The 27,771-nt window shown below is 40.5% G+C and overlaps 1 gene segment (V, D, J or C); it reads left to right on the forward strand.

Moving 5' to 3' along the window:
- Positions 1 to 9,887: 9,887 nt before the first annotated feature.
- LOC144698564 (Ig heavy chain C region, membrane-bound form-like) lies at positions 9,888 to 27,135 on the forward strand. The segment is given in 7 exon segments: positions 9,888 to 9,906; positions 15,482 to 15,781; positions 16,922 to 17,233; positions 20,874 to 21,179; positions 21,674 to 22,003; positions 26,779 to 26,906; positions 27,047 to 27,135. Coding segments are annotated over 7 exon segments (1,404 nt in total).
- The last annotated feature ends 636 nt before the right edge of the window (positions 27,136 to 27,771 follow it).

Genomic DNA, 27,771 nt, shown 5'->3' on the forward strand with positions numbered 1-27,771 from the left:
CCTATCATCCTTTGGGTAAAAACATTTGCCATGACCTATTTATTCTTGGTTGAAGGGGTCGACAGTATTATATCCAGATTTGCTGATGATACCAAACTGGAAAGGGAAACAGGTTCTGAGGAGGATACAAAAAGGCCACAATGATATTTAGGTAAGTTAAGTGATTTTGCTGAAATTTGGCACATGGAATATAAGGTTGGAAAAATAGGAGGTTGCCTAATTTTGGAGGATAAGTCGAAATTCAACATGTTATTTAAATTGAGAGGCTGCAGAATTCTTCAGTGCAGAGAGATCTGCGTGTCTTTGTACACGGATCACAGAAACCATTCGGGCACAGCAAGGAGTTAGGGAGGCAAATGGAATAATCCCTTTTATTGCAAGGAGCATGGAATTTCAAAGCAGGGAATTCTTTCTATAATTGTATTTGCCATTGGTGAGACACTACCTGTAGTATTGAGTACAGTTATGCTCCCTGTTTTCAGAAATATACGTGCATCAGAATCAATTCAGAGAATGTTCACTACGCTGATGCCTGGGAGGAAGGTGTTGCCTTATGAGAAAGATTTCAGCAGATTGCACCAGTACTTACTGAAGAGCAGAGGAATGCGAGGTAATATGATTGAAACCTCAAAGGTTCTGAGGGGATTTTACAGAGTAAATGCTGAGAACATGCTGCCACTACGCAGGGGAATCTGCAACTAGGGGGCACGGTTTCAAAATCGGTCTTCTTCCATTTAAGGCGGAGATGAGGAGGAATTTCTTCTCTCAGAGAGTCATTAGTCTTTGGACTTCACTTCTCCAGAACGCAATGGAGGCTAGTCATTAAATATATTCATGGCTGAGTTAGACAGACATTGGATCAACATGCGATTCATGGGTTATGGGAGGCAGGCAAGAAACTGGTGTTGAGGCCAAAATCAGAACAGCTTTGATGTTCCTGAATGGCAGAGCAGGCTCGAAGGGCTGAATGGACTAATCCTCCTCCTATTTCTTCTGATTCTCCTTATCATTCACTCTCAACCAAGGAGAAATGGGGCTTTGTATCCACATTCTCCAGACGCTTCATAGTTTATACACTTCAGCCTTGTCATCCCTTAGTTTCCTTTGTTCAAAAGTAAACAAACCTAACCAATCCTCCCAAATAGCAAACCTCCTGCAGCCGAGGCAATGTCATCGTAAATCTCCGCTGTAACGTTGCTAGGCCAAACAAAACTTTCCTATAGTTCCTGTACCAAGGCTGCACCGAACACTCTAACTCGGGCCTAACTGGTGTTTTGCACAGTTCCAGGAGAACGTCTCATCTCGTATATTCTATGCCTCGGAGAATAAAGACAAGAATCCCATCTGTTTCTTGATCACCTTATCTACCTGTCCAGACACCTTTGGGAATATCTGCATTCTATAGTCCCACTTTACTTCTCAGTGTCAAATCATTCGTGAATCTGTGGAATTCACTACCTCAGAGTGCAGTGGATGCCGGGATGCTGAATAAATTTAAGGAGGAGATAGATAGATTTTTACTTAGTAATGGGTTGAAAGGTTATGGGGAGAGGGTGGGAAATTGGAGTTGAGGCCGAAATGAGATCAGCAATGATCTAAATGAATGGCGGGGCAGGCTCGAGGGGCTGAATTGCCAACTGCTGCTCCTAGTTCTTATGTTCTTATGTTCCTATTTACTGTTTATTCCTTTATCTTGTTAGCCTTCCTTAAATGGTCTACCTCGCAAGCATCTTTATGCCATTCTTATGTCTACCTGACTGGTCGATATCCTGCAGTGTACAGCTTTCTGCTTCATTCTTAATCACACAGCCAATTTGCGTATCATCTAAAGCCTTCTTAATCATGCTCTTTTCAAGTGCAAGTAACTGATATATGCAAGAAAAGGCAAGTGTCCTATTACTAAGGCCTGGGGGATACCACTCCCATTTAAAGAAACACCCCGTGTCATTTACCGCTTGCTTCTGCATTGAACCAATTTTGGATTTACCTCGCCGCTTTGCCTTGGATCACATTGGCTTTTAAATTCGGAACCGCTCTGCCATGTAGAACCTGGTCATTTTAAAATCCACATAGACTACATCGAATGCACTGTATCCATCGGCACTCCTTATTATCCCTTCAAACCATTTAACCACAATAGTCAGACTCGTCCTTCCTTTAACAAATTCTTGCTGTCCAGCTTTGCTTAGTCAGTGTCATTCTAAATGTAGATGCACCCTGTCTCTTAGAATGTTCTCTTCCCAATACTATTCCCGGCTCCAAGATTATATTCAATGTCCTGTAATTACTCAGGCTATACCTTTATCCGTTTGAACAAGGGTACAACGTTAGCTGTCCTCTCGCCCTGTCTCAGTGCCTGAAGTTGCCTAGGATTATAAAGTGATGGTGATTCCTATGCCGAGGATACCATTCCTGCGGGCCTTGGGATTCATGCAGTTTCAAAGGTATTAAACCGCTTGATACTTTCAAGATGGTGGCAATTCGCCATTTCTCAAGGAGAATTGGGAATGGGTAGAGATGTTTGACTTAACAACTATTCCAAATCAGTCGATAAGCGCTGGTTTGGTATAATTTAGGCAAACCAACTTCCACTGTCACCTGGTGGCCAATCGTTGCCATTACTGCTATCGTGAAACTGTCGACGTTCGTACTGTTGTTGATAGAAACGTATCAACAAACAAATTTGCACTTATATTCCACTCAACGCATTTTTAATGTGTTTTCTATGGACACACTCACGGACAGAAATAGAGGCATGTATATATATGTTCAGGCTCGGTCACGCAACCAGTAGCCACGGAAAACGTGAATGTAAAGGCCCTCAGGAGAAACATTAAAACACGGTGTACAATAGCCACAACAGAGATTTCCACTAGTCAGTATAAACTGCAGTGCACTCTGGCTCACCTTTCCTTCTGCCCCTCAATCCAGTTCAAATTTCCGAGATTGTCATAAGATTCGACCAGTACTTTCAACAAAACTGTTACATTACACCAGAGAAATGAGAAATTGTACACAGCTTCTGATGGCTCTGACCAAGACTAAACGTATTTTTCCAACAAAAAAAACCCCATCCTCCCACCCAGTCAAATATATGTTCTTTAATTATTATGAGACATACCTCTCCCTTCACCCATCTGTCTATTTACTTAACACAGAAGAAATTACAGTACCACAATAACTGACATTGGCAATAGATTAATTTAAACAGAGTGTCCAGTTCATTCATAACAGAAAAGGGGCCTTATTTAATATAAACAGCGATAAGGACTCCTGCACTCTGAGCAGTTTAGTGCATGAATACCTATGGCAGACCCTGTAAAATAAAAACAGGGAGATGGCCTCATGTAATTTAAACTGAGGGGCGGGGGGCATAACATAATTCAGAAATAAAGGAGAAAGGGTCTAGTGTAATATAAATAAGGACATGGATGAGTGCAATATAACCAGACCCATGCTTCAGTGCAGCAATAACTGAAAAAGAGCCTAGTGTAAAGTGTGGATGGGCACAGAGTTTATTGCACTAATATCCATGGCAGGACCCAGAATAATATGGACTGAGACATGGCCAGGTTATGGCCTTGCAAAACCCTTCAGAAACTTGAACACTTCTTTCAAAACGTCCCTTAACTTCCTCTGCTCTAGGATGCTATTTCTTTCGTTTTTCCACATAACGGAAGCTTCTCACCCCCTTCTGATGAATCTTTCGACAGCATCTTCAGAACGCGAGAGCTCTGCGACATAGAAGGACAAGGACAGCAGGTGAATGGGAGCACCAACACCTACTAGTGCCGCTCCAAGTCACACACAGTATTCTGATTTGGAAATATAGATTTTTTCCTTCGTGGTTACTGAGTCAAAATCCCAGCGCTCCCTTCCCACCAACACTGTTTTTGGATTTGTGCCACACACAAGGTGGCTCACCAACACATTCTCCAGGGCAATTAGGTATGGCTATATAAATGTCGGCCTTGACAGAAATGTCAACATCTGTGAATGAAGTAGAACTAGCAATAACTGAGTGAAGGTCTGCTGTGATATAAACATAGACATGCTATGGAGCAGTAATAATTGACGCAGTGTATGTATGTTTTCATGGAAGCAATCGCGCTATCACTGCCACCTGGTGGCGAAAGATTGCCATTAATGTTACTGTAAAAATGCCTTTATCAGTTATTGTTTCTCATATTAACACATCTGAAAACAAGCTACAATGAAATACAAGATCATTACATTCTACACGGGGTGGCAAAGGATAAAAAATGTAAAGAATTCCGTATGACTGAAGCTTTGTTGTGCAAAGAAACATTAGCAAAAGGACAAAGTGGTTCAAACCCTGTTAATTTATATTAATGTACATTTATTGGCCTTAACTGAAGGGAGGAATTTTGATCAGGGAACATTTGTGTATGTGTGTGTGTGCGCGCGTGTGTGTATGTGTGTCTCTGTGTGTGTGTGTGTGTGTGTCTGTGTTTGTCTGACTGTATCTCTGTATTTCTGTTTGTTTACTTGTGTGCCTGTGCGTATTTATCTAAACACATCTATCTTAATATTTCTATGCGAATTCTGCAAAGGTAAATGATTATGTTTTCCAGTTATGTTCCAATATTTTATTCCCTCTGATTAAAAATATAATTTTAGGCCCTGTAATAGCTTTAATCTGCATTGATGATCCATTTATTTTGTGCTCATATTTAGATTGCATTTTCCCACCGACCATTCTGTTACCAAGGCAATGTCTGTCTGTCCTCAGAAATCATTTGTAAAGGTGATTAAATCGGAGCATGCACAACGTGTATGAACACATTGTTCTTTGTGACAGATTGTTAGTTGATCATCAACGCATCACACGGGACCTTGTATTGATTTCGGCATGTTGCAGTAAAAGTGAGAATCTCACTATATGTGAACTGAGATTAATACAACAGTAATTCTTCTGACTTATTTTTTCTTTCAGTCAGGAAGAAATCGAATTATATCCAATAACAATTTATATACCACCTTTAATGTAGTAAATCGCCCCAAGCTCACTCATAAGACCATTAACAGATCAATTTTGACACCCAGTCGCTTAAGGATACATAATACATGGATGACCATACATTAGGTCAACCATGTAGCTTTTAGTGAAGGTAGTAAAGGAGGAGAGAGGGAGAAGTGGTTTATGCGTGAATTCCATAGCTTAGGGTCCAGGCAGTTGATAAAATTCACGGATGCAAAAGATGTGAGAATTGGAGGAGTGGAGAGCTCTCGGACAACTGTAAGGCTGAAGGAGTTGACCGTGATGGAGGTGGTGGTGGTGAGGTCGGGGGGGGGAGGTGGTGGAGGCCATGGAGTGAGTTGAACAACTGTGATAATTTTATTACTGATGCATTACTTAACCGAGAGCCTCCGTGCATCAGGGACAACATGGTTGATGGGCAAACGGGACTTGTGTGCATTAGGAAATGGGCAAGAGCTTTTAGCTTGAGCTCCTATTTATGGAAGGTGGGCTCTGGGAGGATGGTCAGGAAACCATTGGAATATTCAGGTCTACAGGTGACAAAGAGATGGATGGGAGTTTTAATCCACTGCCTATATTATGTCGACGCAGGAACAGGGAATAATTAATCGGATTTCTGCTCCCATGTCTGTCGGCGTCATATATGACCAGTAACAAATAATCATTCCTAGGGTTTGTGCTCGCATGACTGCCTGTGTCATATAGACCCAACATCTGGAGATAATACCCAGGGCTTGTGATTCAATGTGTGTCCGTGTGACTTGGGACCACCCCTGGGAATCATTAATATGGCTTGTGCTTCAAGGGCACGTCGTATCAGATAATCCCTGCACCTGGAAGCAATTCCAAGGTTTTGAGCAACTAAATGCTCATACATCAGAAAATCCAGGTTCTGGGGACAATTCCCAGCGTTTTTGTTCTCTGGTGAGTCTGTTGGGTCCGGGTGTTTGATACTAACCCCAGGATTTATGCTTCCTGGTGCATCTAATGTCCCCCAGTCTCTAGGAATCACATCCATGGTCTGTGATCCCTGGAGCGTCAGGTAGGCCCCAGGCTCTCGAAATCATTTCTTCGGTTTCTGCCACAATAGCCTCATGCTCTGATAATCATTCCTAGGATTCACACCCTGGTACTTCAGAGAGGATACAGGTTCTGGGAATCAATCTCAAGTTATTAATTCATTCGAAATGAAAGTCCATATACCCAATGGAGATGAGCCTGGACTGCTTGGGCATATTTTTGCTGGGCAGATCTGTGTATAAATAGGCTCCTTTGCTAACACCTGGGTTCTTGTTGCCTTCCTTTCTCTGATCAGCGGGCTGGAAGCTGAATGTTGAAGTTTCTGCACAGCAGCCAGAGATGTTTCCTGTAAATTGCAATGTGACTTATCGCTCCTTCCTGATGATGGAATGCTGGATTCCTGTCACTGCCTGTTGGGCAGAGATATGGGATGAACGTGTTGTTCAAAAAACTTGGAATAAATTTATCAGCAAATGAATCGTTAGGCAATGTCGATCTAAATTGTGTTTCTCTTGAGATGATATTAAGGAAACTGCGTTTTGTGAATGGCACGTGCAGAACAGAATAAATGCGACAACAACAATACAATGAGTTTGGGATTTTAATTAATTAAGGCCAATTTGATTCTGATAATTGCGGAGTTCTTTTACAATCCTGTAGAAGGGAATGCCAGCTGTGCTTGTATCACACAGATATAAAGAACAGATTAACTGCACTGATACCAATGTTTGATTCCTTTAACAAGTTTTTACTTTACCCAATGACCTGCATTCGGCGGAGTTACAATCCCAATCTGGAGACTGACTGACTGGCAACTCAAATTATTCACTGAAATTTTAATACAATTATAATGGCAGGCTTTGTATTTTCATATGTAACCTGTTGGTACAGTTTGTGTTGGCATCTGAAAAGCTGAACACAACTGCTTTAATATCACCATAAATTCAATGATTTCTCTTCCTTGGTGAAAAGTAACAACATCAAAAAAAAATCAAACTCGTGATGCCCCAAATCTCTGAATATAAGTTTGGTTTAGTGGTTTCAGCCTGGTCAATATTGTTTTATCTGCGTTGCTAAATATATCCCCATGGTTTGTGCGATGCATTTGTCACATCAATACGAAAGGTAGGCAGAGTGATTTAATTCTCAACTAAATAGGGTTCGGCTGAACTATGCAGTCTCATCACACAAACACTCCTCGGTGTTAATCTCAACATCTCCCATTTAGAATCGTTCAGTGTGAAATGAAAGAGCAATATTCACACTGGTGAACTGAGATCCTGTGGAAAATTGATTCACCGGGAATTGTTTTAAAGTGAAGCTGTACATTTGACTATGGATTATATCTGAAATTAAGTGATAATACTCCGAAACATTCCATGTCCTTGCATAAATGTCATCGCTTTCTCTGGACAAATATCAGTAACATTTGTATCTTCTGTCCCACAGATAGGGGCCAATGGAAATAAGAAAGACTTGCAGTTACACAGTGCAGTTCACAACCATAGGATACCTTAAAGATCTTTAAAGACAATGAAGATTTTCTATTTCTAAATATATAATCACCAACTTAGTGCAAGGAAACGTGGCCGTGAATGCACGCACAGCAAGATCCAATACACTGCACTGCGATAAATCACCAGATAATCTGATTTTAGGATGTTGACTGAGTGATAAGTATTGGCCCTGGGCACAGGGGAGATCTCTCCCGATCTTCGAACTAATTCCATGGGAACGTTTAAGTACATCTGAGAGGAATTGGACACTGAGCACATGTGAGGTGTTTATTGGGAATGTAAAGATTCGCCCTGAATCAATTTAAAACTGAACCTGCTTTGGACACATAGTATCTCATTCCAAAGGATAAGTAGACAATCTAAACAAAAGACATTTGTGGAACACGGAATATTAATTGTTAATAATTGTTTATACAGCTGGTCCCAGACAGGAAAAGAGAGGAGGAGTCAGGCTGTTAACTGGGGGAGGAGAGTGACTCCCATTCTCCAGCTCTGTCTCTCTCTCTCTCTCTTATTTGACTCTAGCCGGTATAAATAGCGGGGCGGTTCAGCTCCTGATTCACAATCCGCAGGTTTCGCTGCGACGGAGAGTCACGCTCCCAAGTCAGTTATACCCAGAGACTGAGGATGGGATTTGCGCTGTGCCTTTGCTTCTTCTTGGCTTGTTCCACCTGTGAGTATTCCTGACTTTATAATTGTAACAATAGAAGTCTGCATCTTATCTGATATCGTTTTGATATTAACATTCACTGATTTGATTTTTTTTAATGTAATTACATTTTTTCCATTCGCTAACAGATGTCCAATCCGTCATCGTGCTGACCCAGCCGGCTTCAGAGACCGCCAAGCCCGGAGAATCTCGCAAACTGTCCTGTTCAGTGAGCGGGTTCAATCTGGACAGCTACTATGTGCACTGGGTTAAACAAGTTCCTGGGAAAGGGCTGGAGTGGCTCCTTGCTTTCTACAAGGCCTCGGGAACCACGTATTACGCGCCTGGAGTCGAAGGTCGAATCATTCCATCAAGAACTTCGTCCACAACTTACATTGAGATTAAAAATCTGAGACCTGAAGACACCGCGAGGTATTACTGTTCAAGAGACTCACAGCGACCTGAACAAGCCCAGAGCTCGTACAGAAACCGCAGAGAAATAATTGCAGTGAATCATAGGTCAGTATTAGCGCAAAATAGGTTAAGAGATGTGATTGAACCTAGACTGAAAAGTTATATTTTCCAAAGCAATAAAGTGGCGAAGAATAAAAACAAAATGTTGACTAACTCTGTGTATTAAAGAACATAGTTACCGGTTAGAATGTGCACAATTGACAAGGAGACAAATCGAAATGTTTACATGTTATTATGTGAACGGGGATAATTTTAGCCCAAAGTTCTGCTCCTGAGTAAAACTCTTGGATGAATTATAATCAAAATCTGAAAATCTTCTGTTGCATGGAATGATTTATTTCTTATAGCAACAATCGGTGAGTGAGAGCAGTATTTGTGCTGGTGCGTGTCACTGTGGTACTACAGTGTGTCACGGTGATGTGTATAGCGAACTCCTCACACAAATACCCCAGAGAGGGAGTTTGATCGAATCTGCGATCAGTATCACAGCAGGAAAGTCAAAGAAAATGAACATGACCAACAATAAGCTTATGAAGGAACACTGAACTGCGAAATATGTATAAATGCCTTCGTTTTAATTAATTTTGATTATCTTGCTAAATAGGGGCACAGATGTTAAAGGCGTATTTCGATCCGCTTTATAAACATAATGAAGAGTAATAACTGAAATATCACAATGATGTATTCATACAGTATTCAGAATCAGTTTTCTCAGTCCGCTATGGATTTGAATCTCTGTATTTCACATTTAACTGTCCGCCACAGTTTCTGACACGGTGCGTCTCACAGTGATACAACTGGTTGGCACAGCCGTTACTGTTAATGAAAAAACCTCATCGGAGCTAATTGATTGCATTTGGGTCAATGCATTTTGATTTTTTACAATATAGCTATATTAAACAAAGCCCTATCTCTGCCTGGAACTTCCCAATTGACAGGTTTCAAGAGGTGCTAGTGTGTTAATTATTAAACCATTGCTTGCTGATTTCAATGCATGATCCTGAGCTACTCTGCGAAACACAAAAAACAGTATAATTTATAAACTTTAAAAAATATTTAACAAATTTACTATTTTGATAAAGCCGATCATGATTTTACTTTGCCTCTCGGCTCGGAATTTAAACTAATATTGAATTTCTCCTCTTGTGTGCAGAAGTGGTTGTTGTGTGACCCAGACCAGCGAATGTAACACTGTGACTATATTTGGGACTGGGGACAAGGGACCATGGTGACGGTAACTGCAGGTAAGAAACATGCCTTTATTCTGTGCTGTTGGATTTGCTTCATTGTTTCATATTTCTGTTTATTTTAGTCATTAATGTGTTAACCAAAACTTTGCATTGGTGGATTCTGTGTTTACAATGTTTCATTTAATTATGCTGCAAAGGGATTGAACAATTGTTCTGCTTCTCCACAAAAAAAATGCTATTGGAATTTTATGGACTTGTTTGAGTGATTTGCCTTTTATCTGCTGATGAGGCTTTGTGCCTGGCTTACTTTAAATACCTGAGTTTTGTTAAAAAATTTGGTGTTTCTACCATGTTTAATCTCGGTGACATCTGATTGCTGCAGGTTTTGTAATCGACTGAAAACATTGTGTTTAAAAGCGTTGGAAATAAGATTGTAGACAGGAAACCGAGTGCTATCAAGGTCAAAAATGACGTTTTAAACTATGGGTTTTAAAATAAATGTTTGTCATGTTTATTTGTGTCAACTGCGCTGAAAAATATCAATATAATGTTGACGAACGTTCACCTTAAATAAGTGAAATGCTACGATAAATAGGAACAAGATGGTTAACAAATTTCCTGCCTGGATCAGGTTTAAATTAATACAACTTGACACGTTATAATGCAGTAATATCCCCCGATATTACTAAAATATACCGTGAAAATCAACATTAAACATGATCCATCGAAATACAATTATTCTGTCATTGTTTCATGTTTCTGTTTATTTTAATAAATGACTTGTTCAATGAAAGGCGATTTCGGTGCGATGTATTGAGGTTTATTTGAAATGTTGCACCTGATTCTGCTGAAAGGACTTAGGTAATTAAGCAGTTGTTGGATTCAGTCCCTCGGTGTTGTGATTTGGTGTTAAGTGCTGAGGAGAATATGTGCCTGGGTTACTTCGAACAGTTAAAGCTTGTGGACCTGTTTGGTGATTCTACAGCATGTAATGTCGATCACATCTTCAGGTTGTTGCCTATGTGTTTAAACCATTGTGAAGCAGGGCTATAGTTAAATAGCAGGCAGGCTTTTTAATCAATGTTGATCGATATTTTGATGCCTTTTTATTTCAGTGCTAATTGAATATTAACCATTAATATTTTTTTATCCGATGCTCCTATTTAATGCTTGAAGTAACACTGCAATGTTAAAGGACTTAACCAGCGAATTTGAACTGTAATGGGGAGTTAAATGAATATAACTCAAAAAATTATATTGGGGAAGTATTTCCCAAGATTACAGTAATAAAAAATAGTATTGCTCGACATTTAGTAGATAATCTGTGCTTTCCACAACTCTGCTGCAGACCGCAGAACAAGTAATATCAGCCGGACAAATGCCGAGGTTCCAACAACTTCCATTGTGTTTTTAAATACATAGATAATACACACAGAGTTTGCAGTGTTTCGTTTTAACAGAGGTTTTAAAGTAATTGATTCCTCCCTGGTTTACGCAAGTTGAAAAGTGCTAAATAGTTATCAATTAAATGCATTTTTAAAATTGCAGTTAGCTAATTTAATATATCTGCCAGGTTGCTGAATCTTTGCTGTGCAACCAAACTGCGTAGTTCCTTCAATTTGAGTTTAGACCATTATCACTAAACCAATCTTAAACAGTTTGCAAGAGGCGTCGTTGACAGTTAATGAATCGCTCAAGAATTTTATTTAAACTTAGAGAAAGTTCAGAATGCATAAGGCTGGAGATTGACAAACATTGCAATTGAAGCAGGTTGGCTTAATTATAAATGTAACTTTTGAATTGAAGAACACCAACCAATCTTGCAAAGCTGTGAGATATATGCGTTGAATTAAATGGGAGCTACATTTAATTCTCATGAAAATCGTTGTTCTTTTTTCTCGTTGAGTTTCAGTGACTCTGGTGATGCAGAGGAATTGTTATCTCTGAGTTCTGCATTGATTGTTGTGGATCTTAATTTCAATAAGTAGCATTATATATCTAAACAGAAATTGCTGAAAAATTACTCAGTAGGACTGGCAGCATCTGTCCATGGAGAAGCAGAGATCTGAAGAAGAGTCATACGGATTCGAAACGTTAACTCTGTTTCTCTCTCCACTGATGCTGCCAGACGTGCTGAGTTTTGCCAGCATTTTCCGTTTTTATATAAGATTCCCAGCATTTTATTTTCATTATATATTTAAAACACATTTACGTGTATTATGTGGATTACGGGAACGGTATATCGAAGCTTGGCTGTATTATTATCTAGGGGAGGCTCCGAGAATGGCGACAAACTGCCAGGGCTACTTTAATTATTAAAATAAAACTGCTGTTGAAATGTGGGATGATATTTAAACTCCGGAGTCCTGCTTTAGTGACTAGAGGATGTTGCACTCCATTTTTTTTTTTTACCGATTTGAGTACCCGGATAGTGTTTGAACAACTTATACATCTATCATGTGAAATACACGTTTAGAACAGAAGAGCTTTTATGTCGTGCCAACATAGTCACAAACATGAAAAGCTTACACGGGCATAGATACAGGAGCACATTATATAAATTTGTGATCATCTTAATTTATTAAAAGTATTATAATGTATTTGTCCGAAAGTGTATGGAATTATTTGCTTAATTTAATAAGTGTCACCTTAATTTAATTAAGCCTATTATTAACAAGAGACAAATCAGAAGAAGAATAAAATTATTAACTAACTTGGCATAATAAGGTAAAATATCAACAATGTCAAAATAGAATCTACGATCGGTGCAAATTCATTACAAAAAAATCTTTCAAATGTCCTGCGCTGAGTCCAGGATTAAAGCTAAAACACATGGTTGGAGAATTTTAAAAATTATTTTCAATTAACTTGGAAAGTAACATGTTTCTTACTCAGCTGCCTTCAGCTCCATTGAATGTTGGTGTACAATTTAATTAATTACCTTCGTGTTTTGCCTCAGCAGTTTCAATGGTTACACATAATTCTGAAATTATGTCAATGAATAATCGGAGTTCAGTGTAAATATTTCCTGATTTGTTAAATTCTTGCACTGTTACAATGTCCCTTTATAGACATAAATTACCCTGAATGTAAATTATTTTGATGAACCTGTTCTCAGCCAAACTAACTCTAAGACTGTTGTGAAAACTGTACACAGACAGAGAGAAATTGAGGCCCGTCAAAAGGAGTTTTTCAATTTAGAATCAGAATAATTTCAAAAAAGTGACGTGGTCATAAATTTAAAAAAGTTTTAATCTATTCAAACGGATTAATGGACACTGGAGAAATCTATCTTTAATAGAATGTTTTTTGCATTGTTTATGTCTGTTCTGTTTCTATGTGCGTGGTCACTGTGCGAGAAGCGTGAGCCTTCTGGCTGTTTGTGAACTTTCTGGTTCATTCTCCTGTATTTCAGGGAATTAACTTCGAACCATTTATTTAAGAAGTTTGTATATCCGAGAAAGATGCGAGTCTGTTCTTAAGTTTGAGAAGGTGTCTCAGAAATAAGATCAGTATCCCAGTTTGTGGAATTCAGAAGGAATGCAAAGTGTAGAAAGATATTTTTCCTGTTCAGTGTTTGCTGTATCAGAGCCGCTGGTTTGTTGATGGTCCAGTCTAAGCGTAAGTTTTAACTAACAATGCGGAATAGGGGGCTTTTTAGAATGCATCCCACCATTACTATCCCTGAAATACATCGCTTTACAGGACTGTGCAAAGAGAGTTTTAGTATAACTCACCTGTTCTGTATCTGACATGAGCGTGTTGGCACTGTCAATGTTCTAGGAACTTTAACGAGTATCAAACACATTGGGCGCGAGTGCTCCGAATTAGATATGTAAAATTAAATGCTTCAATTCCTCCAATGAAGTAGCAGATCGTTAATTTAACGTACATTTCATTCTAAAAAAAAGCTAATTTTCTGATGAAGGGTTGATGATTAAACATTTTCAATAACAGATAATATTTCAATCAGATTGACCTGATCTAAAGTTCAATTTCAGGACAGTTGAAGGAAGTGACTGTAACGTTACCTTCTGCGATAAGATCGAATCTGGAAATAAATTGTGCAACTTAAATGGACAGTATGGTGCCTTACTCCTTATCTAATGCAAACTACGGTGGGAATGAAAGCTGGAAAACATGAATTTAACTTAACTCAATGCACAACCTGATTCCAACTACCCTAAGAACATTTGATGAACTATCATAGAAGCAGTTTTACTCTTGTTCTAAGGGCTTTACTAGGGTTTGATGTGGAACTTCAATGTTCTTCTCTCTTGTACCTAATCAGTACAGTCTGTGAACTGTGAACATTTGATAGTGCAGTGTAGATGAAACGCCTTTTTCTGAACAAGTATGCATTCATGCATCCATTTTTCCATCTATCGATGCAAAGATCGATATATTAATCGGTCTATCTGTCTATCTATCTATCTATCTATCTATCTATCTATCTATCTATCTATCTATCTATCTATCTATCTATCTATCTATCTATCTATCTATCTATCTATCTATCTGTCTGTCTGTCTGTCTGTCTGTCTGTCTGTCTGTCTGTCTGTCTGTCTGTCTGTCTGTCTGTCTGTCTGTCTGTCTGTCTGTCTATCTATCTATCTGCCTATCTTGTCTTTCTGCCTGTCTCTCTCTCTCTCTCTCTATTTTCTATCACTCTCTATCTCTTTCTCTATCTATTTCTCTCTCTATCTATCTATCCATCTGTTTATCTGCCTGTTTCTCTCTCCCCTTCTATACCTCTATCGATCTATATATCTATCTATCTGTTTGTCTATTTATCTATATACCGATCTCTTTAGCTCTCTATCTATCTATCTGTTTATCTAACCAAGATAGCTGATAATAATGGATTATTTGTAAACATCATTGAGCATTGGCAGCTTTGGAGAGTTAATTCAGAATTGTGATTGGCCGAAATCCAACCGTCCATGCTATCAAATAGTCTCATTGAACAACTCTGGGTCATGCTTTATAAAAGTGCTAAAAGTGTGTCTGTAAGTAATGAAGCTAGTCGATCCACCGGTCGGAGTTACAGAATCTTTAGAGCAAATGCTGCCAAGCATCATCTAAGTTTATCCCCTGAAAACAACAACATGTTGATCATGAAACTAGAATAGATTAGTGTAAAAACCCCTCTGGCCCACTGATGTCCTTCATGGAAGATAATCGGCCATCCTGGCCCAGAGATAGCTAAATGTTGCTGCATTAAAACAGTCATTTGCTGCTGATAAGAGGTTGATAGTAAAATAATTTAAGCGAAAGCTCAGTGGAAATAATGTGGAAGGATGTAAAGTAGAAGTGTTTGAGGAATGATTGATGTTTTCCTCAACAGAGGAGCAAGGGCTGGAGGAAGCCCAGCTTACATTATGCCTTATTTAACTCGCCATAATGTGGTCTCATGGGCAATATTTCCCTTTTCCGACTTGTGCCTCATCTTGTGCACAAGACTGGCCATCATGGCGGCGTGTCCCGTCGGGCATATGAACTCCTAAATGCAGTTTATGACGAGGATATTTTGGAAATAAATGATACTAATATTAAACTTCGAACAATTTGCTTATTTCATAAGCCCGAATCAAATTTTTAACTTGTTCAATTGACTCTTCATTCCCAGCAACACCGTCTGCCCCCACCCTCTACGCTCTGCTCTCCTCCTGTGAACAAGCAAACACTGCCGGCTCCGTGACCTACTGCTGTTTGGCTGCGGACTACTCCCCCGAAATCACCAGCGTTTCCTGGAAGAAAGATCAAGAGACGATCACAGCTGGATTGAAGACTTACCCATCAGTGCTGAACAAGAAGGGAACCCACACCCTGAGCAGCCAGTTAACCATCACCGAATCAGAGGTGGGAAGCAGCACAATCTACTGCGAGGTTCGACGGAGCGGGTCGGTCTGGGTGAAGGAAATGCCAGGTTCGTGTTGTGGGATGCTCAGGGCGGCAGGGCCGGGGCTGGGTGAATGGTAAACGTGGTCAGCAAATGAGTTATGTTCAAATTCTGCATCACATGGGTTAGAATGGAGTGAGAGTATTGTGTATAGTTCAGGGGAGGTGTCAGCTGTGGCTCAGCCCATAGCACCCTCGCCTTTGAATCAGAGGGTTGTGGGTTCATGTCCCACTCCCGGAAACCAAGAACTGTGATTGTACTCGAAAGGGTTGCAATCTGTGACTGTTGATAACTCAAAAGAGTTTCCCAATGGTTATTCAAGTACAGCCCAATTCATTGTGTATAGTTCAGGTGCCCATATCACACTTAGTGTATTGTGGATACCTGTATTCTCCACATCACACTTAGTGGATTGTGTAGAGTTCTGGCCTCCACATCACACTTAGTGTGATATGGACAGCTCTGGTCTCCGCATCACAGTTATTGTACTGTGGACAGTTTTGTTCTCCACATCACAACGTAGTGTACTGTGTATAATTAAGGTCTCCACATCACAATAGGTGTACTGTGTGCAGTTATCCCCTCCATATCACACCGAGTATACTGTATGTAGTTCTGGTTTCCACGTAAGGGGAATGCTACAGGGGCGTTGCATCAGCAGCTAAACTACTTACAAGGACAATACCAGAGCTGATAGATTACATCTGTCAAGTAACAGTGAATAGGCTGGTGGTCTATTCTCTACAAAATAAAAATCTGTGGTGTGACCGAATAAAGGTCCTCAGACTTCTGAAATAATTTGATAGATTACACAAGAATTAGAGCTCATGTTTACAACAGAATGTTAAAAAAAAACAATTAGCAAATCTGAATCTTCTTTACACCAAGGATGAGCAGAATGTGGGACTTCTTGTAGGTGAGACGTTACTGAGACCCTATTCAGGGGAATCTTAATAGATACATGAGGGAGATTGTAAAGAAGGTGGTTTTTATACTGCAAGATGAAGTAGAGCGAGAGGAAGTTCTTGTGGATCCTAAACTCCAGCATTGAACTATGGGGCCGGCTGGCCTGGTTCTGTCCTGTGGATTTTATGTAAATAGTTTTACAGTTTTTAATTGTTTGGTTTGAAGCAAAATTATTTCCAAATAATATGAATTTTCTTGCAGATATTGTGGTGCATCATCCAACTGTTCTCCTCACCGTGAGTCCCAGTGACGAAATCACAAGCAGCAGATTTGCAACCATCGTCTGTTCAATCGTTGATTTCCGCCCAAATTCAATCAACGTGAAGTGGCTGAAGAATGGACAGGCCATGGACTCGAGCTTCGTCACCTCTCCCGGCTTTGAAGTAAACAGGAACTTCTCGGCGACCAGTCGGCTGACATTCCCCGCTGGTGACTGGTTCAGTCACACGCTCTATACCTGCCTGGTCACTCATAAAGGGGTCACTCAAAGCCGAAACATCACCAAACCTGATGGTAAGAGACACAACCCGAGAAATTTCAAGGCCATTCTTGGTGCCAATCTCTGTCCAAGCCAAGAATTACTTTGGAATGATTAAAATTCAGAGAATGTCTCCCATTTGCCAATTTGTCCGTTTGCATTTCCTTTCAAACGAAACAAAAACACACTGAAGTAATCTTATCATTTACATAGCATCTTTACCAGCATCAGATTGTCCTAAAACACTTAACAGCCAATGAATGACCGTGAAAATGTGCTCATTGTCGTAAAGTAGAATATTCAACAGCGATTTGCTGTACAACAGTTTCCTGTAAACTGGGACATGATGCTGACTGGATTTATTTATTTATTAATTAATTTCATTCTGTATGTTGAGGGCCACATGTTGTCCAGCAAACAGACACACTTTAGCTAAGCATTTCGAACGTTTTCTTTACATTTTTATTCAGATTTCCAGCAATATTTGGATTTTAGAACTAAATAACATTATTGGTTTTGCTGCTGGGGATGGTTCAAAGTAACTCAGGAGGCGCTTGGGAACAACGGGAGAATGTCAGAGAGTAATACCAGGGTAATTCAATTCTCGGAGAGGCAGCTAACACTAAAAGAGGGTATAGTCAGTTAATAGATGGAGTCAGGAGAAGGGAGCATGCAATGAAGCCTAAATCAGCGTTACATTGCATGTGTGTGAATGCACGGAGTATAGTTAATAACATTTGGGAGTTACTGTCATAGATTGTCTTGTGGGATTATAATGTTAGGGCAATAACGGAGATAATGGTTATCTTAAGGAAGGGCAGAATTGGGTGTTAAATATTCGTGGTTACAAGATGTTCAGAAAAGACAGGAAAGGGCATAGAAAAGGGGCGGGTGATCGTGGCGTTTTTGGTTAAGGAGAGTATTGCAATACTGGAGAAAACAATGTGTCAGGCGATTCAAGGACAGAACCAATTTGGCTGGAGCAAAGGAATAAGAAGGGTGCAATTACATTGCTGGGTGTAATGTATAGACCGCAATAGCCAGTGGGAAGATGGAGAGGAGCATGGAAATAACAGAGAGGTGCAAACATCTTCGAGTAGTTATAATGGAGGGGAGAGGGGTTCATTACCCGAATATATACTGGGATAGTGGTACCATAAGGGGCAGTGAGGGAGCAGCATTCCTAGATTATACTCTGGAGAATTTCCTACAGCTGTGTGTGTCCAGTGCAAGAAGAAAGGAGGCACTGCCTGACATCGTTCTTGGGAATGAGGTGGGCCAAGTAAATAAACTGACAGGAGGGGGGCATTTAGGGGACAGTGATCATTGTATCATAAGGTTTAGGATGACGGTGGAAAATCACATTGATCAATCCAGGGTAAGAATAGTCAACTTGCAGAGAGCGGACTTCAATGGGGCAAGAATGGGGCTGGGCCTGATAGACTGGAACCAAAGGTTGGTGGGAAAAACAGTAGCTGAACAATGGGCTAACTTCAAAGATGAGATGGTTTCGGCACAGTCAAAGTATGTTCCCTCAAAAGGGAAGGTCTGGAGAAGCCAATCCAGAGCTCACTGGATGGCAATGGAGATAGAAATTAAGTTAAGGAAGAAAAGGTTTGCTTACAGCAGATGCCGGGAAGCAAATACATTTGAGAACCAAACTGAATACAGAAGGTTCAGAAGGGATGTGCAAAAGAAAATACGAGAAGCAAAGAGAGATTATGAAAAAAGACTGACAGCTAACATAAAAGGAAATCCCAAAGTATTCCATAAGCATATGAATCGTAAAAGGGTTGTAAAAGGAGGAATAGGCCAATTAGGGATCAAAAAGGAGATTTACACATAGAGGCAAGAGGCATGGCTGAGGTGTTAAATGAATACTTTGCAGCTGTCTTTACTTACGAGATAGATGCTGCCCAGGCCATGGTGACAGAGGAGGAAACTCAGTCACTAGAAGGGTTTAAAATTGATAAGGAGGAGGTATTGCATCAGCTGTTGGCACTTAAAGTTGATAAGGCACCGGGACCGGGTGAGATGCGTCCAATAGTACTGAAGGAAGTGAGAGTGGAAATTGCAGAGACACTGACAATAATTTTTCAGCGTTCCCTGCATTTGGGGGAGGTTCTGGAGGACTGGAGAATTGCAAATATTACGCTCTTGTTCAACAAAGTTTATAAAAGTCTGTCCTGCAATTACAGACGAGTCAGTTTAACTTCGGTGGTGTGGAAACTTCTGGAAACAATTATTCCGGATGGAATTAATATCATATGGGATAATGTAGATTGATTAGGAAGAGTCATCATGGATTTATTAAAGGAAAATCCTGTATAACTAACTTGCTGGAGTTTTTTCAAGAAGTAACAGAGATGGTTAATGAGGGCAAGGCCGTTGATGTGGTCTATATGGACTTCCAAAAGGCTTTCGATACAGTGCCACACCACAGACCTGTGAGGAAAGTTATAGATCATGGAATTAAAGGGACAATAGCTAAGTGGATAAATATTTATATATATAAATGATCTAGATCTTGGTTTGCAGGGGACAGTTTAATGGTTTGTGGACGACGCAAAACGTGGGAGAATTTGGGGAAATGTGATGTCACACTGAGAAAGCAGGCAGTCCCGGGCCTTAACAGTTGATGTTGAAGTTGGTACCTCTCACAATACAGTACTCGATCAGTACTACATTTCTGGTATCAGAAGCTACACTTGTGTTCAAACATCTGGAGTGGGGATTGAACCCATGTTCTTTCTGAATCCGAATCTCCCGGTGTCCAGGATTCCATCAACTCACAAAACACGGTGACATTTTGTTCAAAAGTTGGATAGTGAGTGAGGAGTCATTGGTTTTAGTTTTATCCGAAAATGATTGTTCATATTGTGAGTAGGATCGGTGTCTGCAGGCCTTTACTGGTAATTGCCCACGACTTCAATTCCGACAAAGATGTGCACTTTATTTCTGCTGCTGTTTTCAGATTGAGCAGCTCTGATATCAGTTTGCATCGTCTCGGCTGCATTCCTTTGAGTACAAGAGTCTAATGAGTGATCGAATTCCGGTGTTTCGGTTAATTAATGAAATTGGAAAAGGGGAGAAAGAGTTTAGTCCTCCAAATTAGAGATAGAAAAATTCTGAGCAAGGGGATTTTGGCAATATTTTCCTCACACTGTGAAATATTATCACTTTCATTTACCCCAAGAATTTCTGAGGCTGGGAATCAATTGACATTTCAAAAAAAGAGATTAACATTTTTTTTTTTGAAAATGTTATCGCACGTGACAGAACGGGGAGGATAAATGGGTTAAGGCGCACATTATTCTTACAGAGAGACATAGAGAGCTGTATGGTCTCCTCCTGTGCAGTGAGCATTCTATCATTCTCTGATTCCTTGATTTCGGGACGAGTGATAATCTGTCTATAAAACAATTGTACCTGAATTTATTCGCATTGTTCGACCGGCATTTGGTTTAGTCATTCCCAGTGGTTCTGGCTGGAAATACGCAGGGAATGTTATGGAGTCTCCCGGAATTATTGAAAGTCACTGACCTTCAAATAATGAAGGCGTTAACACGGCAGCGGCAGGTCAAATAAATATTCCCGTCGTGAGAGTGAAAGCTGAAAACTGGATTTCTGATTCTGATGATGATGTTTTGGTTGACATTCATTTCTGCTTCACAGTTTCCGACTGCACCGATCCCGTAATTACTCTACAGCCACCGCCAATAGAACAGGTCTTACTGGAGGCGACAGTGACCTTAACCTGCATCGTGAGTAACGCCCCTTATGGAGTCCTCGTATCCTGGACACAAGAGCAGAAGCCTTTGAAATCAGAGATTGCTGTCCAGCCGGGAAAGGATCCTAACAGCGTGGTCAGCAACCTGAACATCTCAACACAAGCCTGGCTGAGTGGGGCTGAGTTCTACTGCGTGGTGAGCCATCAGGATCTGCCGACTCCTTTAAGAAATTCCATCCACAAGGAAGAACGTAAGTGGTGAGAATGAATCAATAAGTGAGCCAGTGTGCAAATTCCCAGTGTAAGTTTAAGAACCAATAATTAGTGTACAGTGCATTAATGAGCTAGTCTGATTGGTAATTCCACTAACTAAAATCCCTAGGCCCGTACATGAAGCATTCCAGCAGTAAATTCATAAGTAGGTGAATGAACAAGAAACTGTACTGCAGGGTTTGATGATATAAGGTGGGAGGAGCTTGGTGTGCAGTTTAGACACCAGCACAGAACCGTTCCGCCGAATGGCCTGTTACTGATGAAACTTTCCAGTCCAATCCCGCATATTCTCATCGTAAATGATTGCATCCACATCTGCTCCGAGCTAGAAAGCCGGTCAGACCCTAAAGTGGAAAATGGAGATCTTGAAAAGTCAAAACAAAACACATTTCTCTCACAATCTAACCACCGGTGTCATTTTCTCTGGAATTCTCCAGTTTTTTTTTTGACATTTATTGTAAATTTTTTGCAGCTAAATATCCGCGGGAACCATCCGTCTCTGTCCTCCTGCCCCCAGCTGAAGATGTCTCCGCTCAGAGATTCATCTCCCTCAGCTGCTTAGTGAGAGGTTTCTCCCCCCGAGAGATCTTCGTCAAGTGGACCGTCAATGACAAGCCGGTGAATCCGGGGAACTACAAGAACACCGAGGTGATGGCGGAGAACGGCAATAACTCCTTCTTCATGTACAGCCTGTTATCCATTGCAGCGGAGGAGTGGGCCAGCGGCGCTTCTTACTCCTGTGTGGTGGGACATGAAGCGATTCCCTTGAAGATCATCAACAGAACGGTTGATAAATCCAGCGGTAAACCGAGTTTTGTGAATATTTCCCTTGCACTGATGGACACCGTTAATTCATGTCAATGAGAATCTATCGCTTACATTTCGTACTTTAGTAGAAATAATAATGTATTTTCCTCCAATTGTGAATTAAATACACAGCTACTTAATTAATTGTGTTTTCTAGTTTTGCTAATGTTAGGCCTGTTTAGTTGATGTCGGGAATTTACAGGTCTCAGACCCGAGTCTTGTACAATCAGTGCACCCAGCTCAGATACACCCTGGGTTAGAGACAGAATAATTCTCATCCATTACAGAATTCTGCAAAGTTACTTCACCAACTTGCCCCTCGCTGAGGTGAATTCTGACAATGTCCCATTTCCCACCAGCACACACAGCAGCAGCATTTAGATCCCGTTGTTCCTGTTTAATGTCCATCCATTCAAAGTTCTACCAGCTGGAAGTTGCCGCATCGCACCCACTGGGAACTGAAGTGAGGGTCACACGGGAACGCTAAATGTTACTCCACTTAACCAACATAGAAAGAGGGGACGGCATTAGTTAACGCAATGTACCAGCACCTCCCCAACAGAGACAACCGGAGGGGAAATTGTTTAGCCAACGAGAGGGAGTGGAGAGGGGAACATTAACTCACTAAACTCCCAGAGCAGAGGGTTTAGAAGTGAACAGCTGTCTATGATATGGGTTCAGGTACAAGGCGGCTTCTAGATTCCTGCGCTCATATTGTAATCTTCAATCATGGCAATCATGGTGCAACATGATATCTTTGAAACGCTTTTCAATCTCCTGTTCTTGTGAATCATAAGATGCCAATGATTTCTCATAATCCAAAACTGAACTGCTGATTCAATCCTTCCCATTTTTCCAGTTATGTTCCTAATGTTTCTGGGTACTTCTGTTTAATTCTTGCATTCTATCGCTTGATGTCTCATTGAACCCCACAGAAAACACATTCATTCACAGAAAAGAGAATAGTGTTCTCCATCGATCATACCTTCACGGTCAGGCCACGTTTTTCATGTTCAGAGATATGTGGAAAAATAATAAAAAAAGCACAACACTGACACAAGCTCATAAACACACACGCACACAAACACACACACACACGGACTCACAAACAAACACACACACGCACACACACACAACAAAGGCACACATGCATTCTGACTCAAGATCTCTCTCTCTCCCAGACAAACACATACAGAGACACACAGGCACAAACACACGCACACACAAACACTGACAGGAAAAAAATACACACAAACACTAGTACATAAAAATACACTCACACATACAGGCTCACACACACAAATACACACACACAGACAAAGACAGACTCACACACACCCTGACACATGATCACACACACACACACACACACACAACAAAGGCACACACGCATTCAAACACAAGATTTATCTCTCTCTCTCTCTCTCACAGTCAAGCACACACACAGGCACAAACACGTGCACACACAAACACTGACAGAAAAAATGCACACACACTGGTACGTAAAAATACACACACACACAAACTCGCAAACACAAACACACGCGCACACACACACACACACACACACACGCAGACTCTCTCACACACGCGCACACACAATCTCTCAAAGACACACTCACACACACCCTGGCAGAAGGTCACACACACACACAACAAAGACACTCATGCATTCTGAAACAAGATGTCTCTCTCCATCTCAGAGACAAACACACACAGAGAGACACAGAGACAAACACACGCACATGCAGACACTGACAGAAATAATGCACACACTGGTACATAAAGGTACACACACACACAAACAAACACAGACACACGCAGCCACATGCTGACGCAAGCTTATAAGCACACACAAAGGCAAAGAAGCACACACACATTCTGACTCAATTTCTCTCTCAAACACACACAAATATGCACACATACAGACACAAGCACGAACAAGCGCATACGCGGACACAAACAAAATTGCATACACGCACGTACACAAAGGTAGGCACACACACACGCACACACACACACACACACACACAAACGCACACCCGCTAGATCATGCACACATGCCTGAACACATAAACACAGACTGACATACACACAGACAGACAAAAGCAAACAGACAGGCACAGAGGCGCACACACACACACACACAAACATACATAAACAAACACACACATACACACACACACACACAAACATACATAAACAAGCACACACATCCACACACAAACGCAAACACACACAAACATACATAAACAAGCACACACACACACACCACTAGATCATGCACACATGCCCGAACACATAAACACAGACTGACATACACACAGACAGACAAAAGCACACAGACAGACAGAGAGGCACACACACACACACAAACATACATAAACAAGCACACACATTCACATACACACACACACACACAGACATTGACACAGATATGCGTACACACACGCACTTACAGACACTCAAACACATGCATAAACGAGCACACATACAGGCACACACAGGCATCCACTTGCAGGCAGACAGACACACACACAAACACACATATATACATAGAGACAAAGACACACTCGCACACACACAAGCACACACAATCACACAAGCATATACACACACCCACGCACAAGCACACACACCTGCGCACAAGCGCACACACAGACACACACACACACATACATATACAAAAAAGTCACACAATCAAAAGACACGTGTAAACACACACCTCCACACGCTGATAAATATACACCCACAAACACACACACAGGCAGAAGATCACACACACACACACACACAAACATACACAGGCACACAGAAACACACACACACACACACACAGACGCACACACGCATATACTTACACACATTTCCACACACACACAGGTTCATACACACACAAGGAAAAAGAGACACACATACACAAACACACACACGCATACACGCACACACACACACAGACTGACACACACACACATACACATACGTACACAAGCACCAGCATACATACACACAGATGCTTATGCACAGAGCCACACACACAAGCACACACAAATGCACATGCAAACACTGACCCACACACTAATAAACATACACAGGCAAACACACAGGCATACACACAAACAAACCCACACACACACTCACAAGAGCACATATATACACAGAAAACATGCAGTCATGCACACTCACAGTAAAACACCACAAACATGCACATATGCAAACACATACTCACAAATATACACACACACTCAGCAAACAGTCAAACACACATACATACACAGGTGCACACACAAACACCACACACACACACATGCACACAGACACGCACACACACACACACACACACGCGCACACCTAAAAACGCAGATACTCTCTCACACACATGCCCTCACAGTCACACACTTACAAACATGTGTACGCACACAAACACATATGCATATATACACACACAACAGACACAAATACAGATGTACACAACCCCGTTTGCAGACTCATACAGGACATGTAAACATACACATGAACATGTTCATTACTATGCTTCAATGAACACAACAATATAGATCTAAAGACACACTATCACACACAATAATACACTTACATAGGCATTTCTACAAACACATTAAAACATTGACACACGGGCACACAGACACACAGATGATCAGACCTAACATTTTCAGAAACACAGAACAAGAAACAACTGAATATATTCACGCACTCATAAAAAAACAAAAACATAAACACACGCTTTAGTACACATGGACACGTAAACATACATAAACACATCGTTATAAATATCCATCAACGCATACATAAACGCACACCTTAACATACTCACACGCTCATGGGGTCACCATTATTAACATAGCCAACATAGAATATAAAAAGGCACAATATCAGATATATTAACAGGCATGGAAATAAACAAACTCTTTAACACAGACATTAATAATTGAACATAAAGATTAACGCATAAAGTCACATTAACACACTGATACACACACATTTACAAATGAACAAACATACACACACAGGAGCGCCACACATAAATAAGCATATCAACACTCATGCCACATGAACACACACATCAACCCTCATATAACATGGCACATAAACACAGTTAAAGGCAGAGCAAGAGATACTCCTGCACACATATGCAAATATTAAAAAACAAAGGCAAATGCCAAGCTACAGACGAAAGAATAATACAAATATATTTTGTTAACGGACACATCTTCCAAAAATTTCTGGGAGCACATAAAGACCCAGGAAACACACTGAAGCAATGTTCTTAATTGTAAATTGATTTAAGTTAATTATATGCCAAACATTCCCATCACAAATAAACAAATAAGATGAAAATTCACAAAAGATATCTTACAGAGTTCAGAGTCTCGGAATTAGTAGCTATCAGTACCTATCATTAAAATAATTGTTAACAATTGGTAAACCTCCTGCAATTTCCATCATAATATAATCAAAAGATAGGTCAGTACGAAATTTGTTCCAAAATAAACTGGTGTCGAAGGGGAAAAGAACACGTTTTCCAATAGGGAAAGGATGAGGAATGTAAAGTGAGAACAGCTGTGGAGTTAGTAACAGACAGAGATTGCTGAGAGTCACTAATTCATTAATAGATATGTATTGAAAATTGAATTAGAGAACAAACCAATTGCTTGAGGAAGATACAATACAATTAATATATATATAAAAAAACAGCAAGACACCCTCGATTAATAAGAATGTAATTAAAATTTCTCGGTTCTATCCCTGCAGATTCCACAGACCGCATGTGGATTGAAGAAAATGAGGACGATAACGGGAACATCTGGACAACCGCTTCCACATTCATTGTCTTGTTCTTCCTGAGCATTTTCTACAGCACTGCCGTCACTCTGGTGAAGGTGAGAAGATTCAATCCACTAACACTACAATCTGACAGAAGCGGTTTGAAAACTTTCTAAATGTTTCAACAATTAAAAACTATAACATAAATGCACCAGATCATAAACATCTACTTCATTATTTTCTCCCTCTTTTACAGATCAAGTGATCGGTTGAATTTCGGACCCAGTAGCTTTTCCTCAGCTGTTCATTAAGATCTCTGTATTCCAATTTAAAATATGTTCTCTTGGTGATCGCGAATCTGTAACCGAACCTGTAACAGTATTTCCGTTTCCCTGTATGAAATGTGCGAGATGATAATGGTTGTAATGTAATTGTAGCATCTAATTTCCCTGGAGTTAGGATTTCAATTGTAATTAAGTAACTTTTCTCATTCCTTATTCACTATTGTTCCCTTCCCTTTCCGTTAAGCCGCTGTTTTCTCTTTCTGATCTATGTTCCAGTGGTACATACAGTTTACCAACTTAGAGCGCATGTGTTCTGTTCTCAATGTGACCTCAGGCGTTATACTCACTTCTGTTAACTTTAAAATAAACTTTCCTGTAAAATATCCTCTGACATTGCGAATAAATCTGGAATGAAAAGTGAACTAACTGTGACTTTGCTGAATTCCTTTCTCCAAGACCCATCGACACTGTTCCATTTTCCCTATTACACGTTTCTCCCAGTTTTACTGGTCCTGTCTGGGATCTATTTGCCCACAAGTCTCCACTAGGCCGCCCATCGGTGTATCGAGGCCTTTACCTCTGCCTGTTTCTGGCAATTGCCAGAGGTAGAATGATTGAACTGGGAGGGTCACCTCAGTGATTTCACTCATACTCTGGGTGGCCACAGTCATATGTCAGGCAATTCTAAAGAGCAGGA

Source organism: Cetorhinus maximus, chromosome 23, assembly GCF_964194155.1.
Source record: "Cetorhinus maximus chromosome 23, sCetMax3.hap1.1, whole genome shotgun sequence".
Classification (NCBI taxonomy): Eukaryota; Metazoa; Chordata; class Chondrichthyes; order Lamniformes; family Cetorhinidae; genus Cetorhinus; species Cetorhinus maximus.